This window comes from Hemiscyllium ocellatum, chromosome 7 (genome assembly GCF_020745735.1).
Source record: "Hemiscyllium ocellatum isolate sHemOce1 chromosome 7, sHemOce1.pat.X.cur, whole genome shotgun sequence".
NCBI classification, from domain to species: Eukaryota; Metazoa; Chordata; class Chondrichthyes; order Orectolobiformes; family Hemiscylliidae; genus Hemiscyllium; species Hemiscyllium ocellatum.
In genome coordinates this window covers 1,522,753-1,531,944 of record NC_083407.1, presented here as the reverse complement: position 1 = coordinate 1,531,944, position 9,192 = coordinate 1,522,753, and the positions used below count along the sequence as shown (strand labels likewise).

The following is a 9,192-nucleotide window of genomic DNA, read 5'->3' as shown; positions in this document are numbered from 1 at the left end:
CCTAAACCTTCTTTTCTCCAATGAAAACAGCCCCAAGTACCTCAGCCTTTCCTCATACGATCTTCCTACTATACCAGGCAACATCCTGGTAAACCTCCTCTGCACCCGTTCCAGTGCCTCCACATCCTTCCGATAGTATGGCGACCAAAACTGCACACAATACTCCAGATGCGGCCGCACCAGAGTCTTATACAACTGCAATATGATCTCAGGACTCCGGAACTCAATTCCTCTACCAATTCCTCTGGCCCGAAACGTCGAATTTCCTGTTCCTTGGATGCTGCCTAACCTGCTGTGCTTTAACCAGCAACACATTTTCAGCTCTGATCTCCAGCAGCTGCAGACCTCACTTTTTACTCTTATCTCAAGAGGGTTGGAATATAAAAGCAGAGATGTGCTGAGACTTTATAAAGCTCTGGTTAGGCCCCATTTGGAGTACGGTGTCCAGTTTTGGTCCCCACACCTCAGGAAGGACATACTGGCACTGGAGCGTGTCCAGTGGAGATTCACACGGATGATCCCTGGAATGGTAGCTCTAACATATGAGGAACGGCTGAGGATCCTGGGATTATATTCATTGGAGTTTAGAAGATTAAGGGGAGACTTAATAGAGACGTACAAGATAATACATGGCTTGGAAAGGGTGGACGCTAGGAAATTGTATCCGTTAGGTGAGGAGACTAGGACCCGTGGACACAGCCTTAGAATTAGAGGGGGTCAATTCAGAACAGAAATGCGGAGACATTTCTTCAGCCAGAGAGTGGTGGGCCTGTGGAATTCCCTGCCGCAGAGTGCAGTGGAGGCCGGGACGCTAAATTTCTTCAAGGCAGAGATTGATAAATTCTTGTTGTCTCGAGGAATTAAGGGCTACAGGGAGAACGCTGGTAAGTGGAGTTGAAATGCCCATCAGCCATGATTGAATGGTGGAGTGGACTCGATGGGCCAAATGGCCTTACTTCCACTCCTATGTCTTATGGTCTTAAACCACGGCTCCCTCACATGACCCTTTCCTCCCTGCCTGACTTATACACTTAATAGCAATGTCATAGGGAGTGTTAATGAACAAAGAGACCTTGGAGTGCAGGCTCATAGCTCCTTGAAAGTGGAGTCGCGGGTAGATAGGATAGTGAAGGCAGCGTTTGGTATGCTTTCTTTTATTGGTCAGAGTATTGAGTACAGGAGTTGGGAGGTCATGTTGTGGCTGTACAGGACATTGGTTAGGGCACTTTTGAAATATCGTGTGCAATTCTAGTCTCCTTCCTATTGGAAGGATGTTGTGAAACTTGAAAGGGTTCAGAAAAGATTTACAAGGATGTTGCCAGGGTTGGAGGATTTGAGCTATAGGGAAAGGCTGAACAGGCTGGGGCTGCTTTCCCTGGAGCGTTGGAGGCTGAGGGGTGACCTTATAGAGGGGCATGGATAGGATAAATGGACAAGGTCTTTCTCTGGGGTGGGGGTGGGTTTAGGGTGAGAGGAGAAAGATAAAATATACCTAAGGGGCAACTTTTCACACAGAGGGTGGTATGGAATGAGCTGCCAGGGGAAATGATGGAACCTGGTACAGTGGCTCAGTGGTTAGCACTGCTGACTCTCAGCACCAGGGTCCCAGGTTCGATTCCAGCCTCAGGCGACTGTCTGCGTGGAGTTTGCACATTCTCCCCGTGTCTGCGTGCGTTTCCTCTGGGTTTCCTCCCGCAGTCACAAAGATTTGCAGGCCAGGTGATATTGGTCATGCTAAATTGCCCATACTGTTAAATGCATTAGTCAGAGGGAAATGGGTCTGGGTGGGTTACTCTCTGGAGAGTCGGTGTGGACTGGTTGGGCCGAAGGGCCTGTTTTCACACTGTAGGGAAACTCATATAATCTAATCTAAAGGGCATCTGAGGGAGGATATTCCCCGGAAATACATCCAGGGAAGTTATTTGGGTGGAACTGAGAAATAAGAAAGGGATGATCACCTTATTGAGATTGTATTACAGATCCTCTAATTGTCAGAGGGAAATTGAGAAACAAATTTGTAAGGAGATCTCAGTTATCTGTAAGATTAACAGGGTGGTTACGGTAGATCTCATTGTACTCGGAGGTAACCTTCTTCACTGTCGAATACACGACAAACTGGGTGACCTTACCTGCTATATTCTCATCCAATTCATTCAAAGATCTGGCATGGGCAGGATGGTCAGACATTGAATACAGAGGGACTGTGCGAGATTGGATAGGGGAGATGGGGGGTGGGGAATACATCTGGATTAGTATGCGAAGTTTTTGTCTCCTTACCTCAGGAAGAATGTTCTTGCCATTGAGAGGGTGTGCAGACTTGTTCCTAGGAGGGTGAGATTGTCCTATGAAGAGAAATTGTGCCAACTGGACCTGAATTCTTTAAAGTTTCAAAGACTCAGAGATGATCTTTTGAACCTTACAAACTGCTGAATGGATAGAAAAGGGAGATACAGGGAAGATGTTTCCCCTGGTTAGAGATTTTAGAACAGTGCAATACTTAGAAATGTGGGGTCAGAGATAAGGAGAAATGTTTTCACCCAGATATTCAAACTTAGAGTCTGTTTTCGATAGGGAGTGATCGATTTCTGATTTCCAGCGGGGTATAGGGTTAGGACGACAGGACAGGTAAAGGGCATTGAAGTGCCCAATCAGCCATGATTATATTGACTGGCAGGGTAGTCTGACAAGGATGGGAATAGGCCATTCAGTCCAATGACAGTGAGCATGCATGCACTGAGGAGGGTAATGTGGGACACGGTTGTATTCTCTTGCTCAGTTGATTAATCATTGGGAACGCTAAGCCAGTGTATTTCATAGCATTAAATACAATAAGGGCCCCACCTCGAGCATTTCTCCCACTGCTATCAGTATGGTCTCTGTCAAACGTCACTATTCCCCTGTGCATGCTGAAGGTGAGAGGTTTACTGAGTGGTCTCAGGTTTCTGATGAGTCAAAGGTGCACTGAAGATCAGCTACTTCAATGGAGAAGGAAAGTAAAATAACTAATAATGTAACATGTTGTGACTAATACATTTTATTAACAATGACTTATACATCTGTTAAAAAAGGTGCAATATACAGATTTTATACAAAACCAGTCTGTACACAGATTATTAAAAAGTGCAAATTACCTGGACCCCATGAGCAGACTCACTGTCAGCAGGGTGGGGTTTCCAAGCACAGAAACAAAACATTACAATCAGTCAATATTAAGAACAAAGAGTGACTCACATTGAAACATGGCCCTATCATCCTCTGAAACATTAAAGCGATTCATAGACAATAAATTGTTCTAAAATACTCACTCCATTTACATGGTGACATGCAGCAGTTTTTATATACAGCAGGATTACACAAACAGCAAACTGAGCTGTGCTAATGATCGAGAAGGGAAATACTGGACAAGGGACACCAGGTAAACCCACTCTGCTGTTCACACAGAAGCTGGGGAGCTTTAACATTCACTGACAAAGTTGGATCTGAGCTGTAATGTCATCAAAACCATGTCTTCATGTTTGGAGATTGAAGGAAATGAGGTGGTGGGTGAAGGGTAAAGGTTACTTGTAAAGCCAGGATCAAAGGGTTTTATTGAAATGTAATGCAGGAGAGATCTTAGGGTGAGCAAGGCAACAACAGAATCGGCATCGAGCCCTCTGCAGTGTGTGGGGGTGGGGGTGGGGGTGGGGGGGGGAGCAATCTGAGCAATACCCAGGGTGGGGGCCACCCTGCCCTGAATGAGACGTGACATTTGACCCGGCCTGAGTGGAGTGAGAGGCGGGGCTTCAGGACAAAGCTCCTCCTTGAGAGTATGGGGTGGGGGGGCTGAGTCACGGTGGGGGGGGGGGGGTAGAAGGGAGTCGCGGTCGGGGGTGGGGGGGGGAATGAGCATGAGTCACGCTGGGAGCTGGGACATGAGTCATGGTGGGGGTGATCGAGTTTTGCTGTACAAGGTGGGAGAGAGGCTGAAAGGGGTGAAGGGACACACCACGTCAATCAACACAAACAAAGGAAGGTATTTAAGGTCAGTAGACAATAAAGATGGAGAAGCAGATGGAGGCCATTCAACCCATCGGGTCTGCTCCACATTCAATGGGATCCTAGCTGATCGGACAATCCTCAATTTCTCCTTCCTGCCTTTTCCACATAACCCTCAATTCCCTTCCTGATTAAAGATCTGTTTACCTCAGTCCCGAATATAATTAGTGACCCAGCCTTGATAGCCGTCTGTAGTAAAGAATTCTAGATTCGCTCCCCTCAGTGAAGAAATCCCTCCTCATCTCTGTTGTAAATGGGATTTAATCTTACTCTGAGATGATACCCTCTGGTCCTAGACTCTCCTGCAATAAGGATATAACCCTTCGCTATCTATCCCATCGAGTTCCAAAAGAATCTTCTGTATTTCAATAAGATCGCCCTTCTTTCTTCTAAGCTCCAATGAGTACAGACACAACCTACTCACCCTCTCCTCATGAGACAGTCCCTCCATCCCCGGGATCAGCCGAATAAACCTTCTCTCGACTGCCCCCAATGGCAGTCTGTCTTTCCTCAGATAAGGGAGCCCCAAAACTCTTCGCAGTACTCCAGCTGGGGTCTCACCGTGGCCTTGTATAGTTTCTTTTCAAATCCTCCCGACTTTTTGTATATACGGTACTTGGCTCCTGTATTCTTCCTGCCGAAATGCATACCCTCACACTTTTCCACATTCTAATCCATCTCCCAAGTCTTTGCCCATTAAGTAACCAGTCTATATCCCTCATAGACTCTGCCATCCTCACCACTTGCCTTCTCACCTATTTCTATATCATACACAAACTTGACTATAGTATATCCATCTAAGTCATATATTGATTGTAAATAATGGTGGTGCCCGCAGCACTCCACTAATTACAGTTGTCATCCTGAAAATGTTCTTCTTATCCCAGGTCTATTTTCCCAGAGTTAGCTAACTCTCTATCCACGCTAATACATTACCCCCAATACCATGGGCTCTTATTGGTACCTGATCAGCAGGTGGTTTCCTTGTCCATGTTTGATTTGCTACCATGAGACTTTGTGGTACTCGAGTCAATGTAGAAGATCCCACGGCAAATCCCTCCCGACTCTACAGCATCGTGCAACCTTGGCTGGGTCTATCCAGGGATGGTGACGGTGCTGTCTGGGACACTGTAAGGTATGATTCTGTGAGTATAAATGTGTCAGGCTATTGTTTGACTAGTCTAAGAGACAGCTCTCCTAATGTTGGCACCCAGATGTTACTAAAAGGATTTGCAGGGTCAACAGGGCTGCTCCTGCTGTTACTGTTTCCAATGCCCAGGTCAATGCCAAGTGATTTGTCCAATTTCATTCTTTTTTCCCTTTCTAGTGATTGATACAACTTAGTGGCTTCCTCAGTCATTTCAGAGGGCAGGTAGGAGTCACACACATCGCTGTGGGTCTGGAGTCATGTGTAGGCCAGACCAGCTAAGGATGGCAGATTTCCTTCCCTAGGAGAAAGTGAGGACTGCAGATGCTGGAGATCAGAGCTGAAAAATGTGTTGCTGGAAAAGCGCAGCAGGTCAGGCAGCATCAAAGGAACAAGAGAATCAATGTTTCGGGCATAAGCCCTTCTTCAGAAATGAGGAGGGTGTGCCAAGCAGGCTAAGATAAAGGAAGGGAGGAGGGACTTGGGAAGGGGCATTGGGAATGTGATAGGTGGAAGGAGGTTAGGGTGAGGGTGATAGGCCGTAGAGGGAGTGGGGGCAGAGAGGTCGGGAAGAAGATTGCAGGTCAAGAGGGTGGTGCTGAGTCCAAAGGTTGGGACTGAGGGAAGGGAATGAGAAGGCTGGAGAAATCTGCATTCATCCCTTGTGGTTGGAGGGTTCCTAGGCGGAAGAGGAGGCGCTCTTCCTCCAGGCGTCGTGTTGCCATGGTCTGGTGATGGAGGAGGCCAAGGACCTGCATGTCCTTGGCAGAGTGGGAGTGGGAGGGGGAGTTAAAGTGGTCAGCCATGGGGTGGTTGGGTTGGTTGGTGCGGGTGTCCCAGAGGTGTTCTCTGAAACGTTCTGCAAGTAGGCGACCTGTCTCCCCAATATAAAGGAGGCCACATCGGGTGCAGCAGATGCAGTAAATGATGTGTGGAGGTGCATGTGAACTTGTGACGGATATGGAAGGATCCCTTGGGGCCTTGGAGGGAAGTGAGGGGGGAGGTGTGGGCGCAAGTTTTACATTTCTTACAGTTGCAGGGGAAGGTGCCGGGAGTGGAGGTTGGGTTGGTGGGGGGTGTGGGCCTGATGAGGGAGTCACGAGGGAGTGGTCTCTCCAGAACGCTGATAGAGGAGGGGAGGGAAATATATCCTTGGTGGTGGGGTCTGCTTGGAGGTGGCGGAAATGACGCAAGATGATAGATGTATCTGGAGGTTGGTGGGATGGTAGGTGAGGACCAGTGGGATTCTGTCCTGGTGGCGATTGGAGGGGCGGGGTTCAAGGGTGGAGATGTGGGGAGCGGAGGAGATGAGGTGAAGAGCATCGTTAACCACGTCTGAGGGGAAACTGCGGTCTTTGAAGAAGGAATTTCCTTCCCGGAAGGGCATTAGTGAACCAGGTAAGTTTTTACAACAATCAACAATGCTTTCAATGCCAGAGTTTTATTGAACTCATATCTGCTGAGGTGGGATTCAAAACCAGGTTCTCAAAGTTATTGGGGTCTCTGGATTATTAGTATAGTGACAATACATCTAGGGTAATCTCATTAAGGCGATTACAGGAGAGTTTACAGGATTGATTGCCTTAGGGTCAAACGGGGCTGGGGTTTACAGGGAGAGGGAGTCCACAACAAGGGGCTGAACCTTAAAACCACAGCTGGGTCTTTGGTGAGGGGTGGGGGGGGTGAAGTCAGGAAACAGGTCAACACATGACAGAATGGAAATCTGGAATGCACTCTCTTAAAATGGAAATAACAACAGAAATAGCAATGCAGGCTAGGATGGGTGTTTGCTCCATGCATGAATATGAAGTTATCAGAACGCTGGAGAAACTCAGCAGCTCTCACAGAACTCTTCCTCAGACCTGCACCTGTACAAAGCTTTGTTCAAGCTCACTGGAGGTCCCCAAATGTTTCACAGCTAATAGAGTGTGGTTTGTTTTGAAAATAAGCAGTCATTATTATAACGAAATAAAATGCAGCAGCCAATGAACACACAGCAAGCTGCCACCAATGGCAATGGGATAATTATCTGATCATCAGTTTTATCTGATGTTGCATGTGGGATAAACATTGACCTGGGTATCAGGGGAAACTCTCAAATTAGTCTGTGAGATATGGAGAGACAGATCAATCAGAACTCAGTTAATGGCAAAACTGACTCGAGGGGCTCAATGGTTCTCTATCCTCACATTCCCATAACAATGAGCTTCCCTGTGTACAAAATGTTGCTCCACACTGGGATAAGCCAATTCCTCACTCTGTTTACTCAGACTTTTACAGACCATCAAACAAGAAATCCCTTTGACAGAACAGAATCGAAAATAAGAGAGTCAACAAACAACTAAGAGGAGAGCAAACAACATCTAACCTTCAAAATGCATCTCTGCCCAGAGAGGCAGAAGTGAGGACTGCAGATGCTAGAAACCAGAGTTTAGATCAGAGTGGTGCTGGAAAAGCACAGGTCAGGCAGCATCCGAGGAGCAGGAGAATCAACGTTTCGGGCAAATAACAACAGAAATAGCATTGCAGACTTGGATGGGTGTTGCTTCATCAGGAGTTGCCCAGAGAGACAGGCCAACTCTGCCGCTGTCCCGGACAGAGACAGGCCAACTCTGCCGCTGTCCCGGACAGAGACAGGCCAACTCTGCCGCTGTCCCGGACAGAGACAGGCCAACTCTGCCGCTGTCCCGGACAGAGACAGGCCAACTCTGCCGCTGTCCCGGACAGAGACAGGCCAACTCTGCCGCTGTCCCGGACAGAGACAGGCCAACTCTGCCGCTGTCCCGGACAGAGACAGGCCAACTCTGCCGCTGTCCCGGCCCTGTCATGGAAGCAGTAGACTTTGGGCTATTTAAAACATCATTCAGGATTCTGATGGATGGGAAACCAGAGGGATTACTAAAAATAAATATTCAAAGATTTTCACAATGATTTATTAAAAATGGCAACATTTTTCAGAACATTCTGCAGCGCAGTTTGACATACTTCATCACCAAATGCACAAATACCAATTTCATTGCAATAAATTAAGTTAAACATACATCGGTGGGCCATGCATTGGACAATGCAGCAGCAGGAAGCACCTGAAAGCCCCCAATTCTTGGATCATCTTCATCATCTGTTAGATACTCCAGATCAACTACACCTTCAAAATATAATAAAAAAATCAGTGAACAAAGTGACCCTGATCCTCAGGTCCACCCCACCCGCCCCTGCTCCCTCCACCCCCCAAATAGCCCAGACCCATACCATTCCTAAGAATGCACGCCTCTCACTCCACGCTCTGTGGGCCTCAGTACTGCATACCTCCCGATAGCCTGGGCCTGTCCTGCACGGGTTACCGGGGGCAGAAAGCTGTTTACCTGGTGCATTTGTGGGGGCAGTTCATCCTCCACTCCCTCCTCTGGTACAGGATCAGCATGTTGAGGGGGTGAGCTTTCTGTCCAGCCCCCCATGGGCTGTTGGGAGAATGGCCTTTGGGGTTCAGTAGAACCTAGAAAAAAAGATGGCGATATGATGGAAGAGATGGTAAACAAAGATAAGGTGGTTTACTGTTAGGGAGCTGAGGGCTTGGAATGTGAGTCCCAGAGAATGTAACAAAAGCAAAATACTACAGATCTTGGAAATCTAAGTTCTGAACAAGAGTCATACCAGAATCCAAACACTAATTCTGTTTCTCTCTTCACAGATGCTGCCAGACCTGTTGAGTTGCTCCAGCATCCCCTTTTTACGCCCCAAGGGAATGGTGATGAGGTATGAATCCAGAGGGTGGCAGCCTAGAATCATGGTTTCAAACCCCACCACAGCCGCTGTCAACTCTGACTGGGAATGAAATGGTGGGGTCTCTGTAATGGTGACTGTGACAATATCATTGATTGCAGTTAATAAAAAAAACCCACATCTGGTTCACTAATGTGCTATCCTTACCCTGGTTTGGCCTACATGTGACTCCAGACCCACAGCAATGTGCTTGCCTCTTACTGCCCCCTGAAATGGGCCAGAAAACCCCT

The 9,192-nt window shown here is 47.5% G+C and overlaps 1 protein-coding gene across 3 annotated transcripts in view; it reads right to left on the bottom strand.

The window, feature by feature from the left end:
• Window positions 1–3,018: 3,018 nt before the first annotated feature.
• atg9a (ATG9 autophagy related 9 homolog A (S. cerevisiae)) overlaps window positions 3,019–9,192 on the bottom strand; it is a 45,169-nt gene continuing 38,995 nt past the window's right edge. For 2 of the 3 annotated variants that reach the window (XM_060828183.1, XM_060828184.1), the window contains 2 exons: window positions 8,545–8,675; window positions 3,019–8,327 (listed from right to left, as the gene is read on the bottom strand). In XM_060828183.1, the coding sequence (XP_060684166.1) occupies window positions 8,322–8,327; window positions 8,545–8,675 (137 nt within the window). In that variant the 3' untranslated portion in view covers window positions 3,019–8,321. The remainder of the gene's footprint in view (window positions 8,328–8,544; window positions 8,676–9,192) is intronic. The other variant, XR_009644904.1, reaches the window with a different exon arrangement.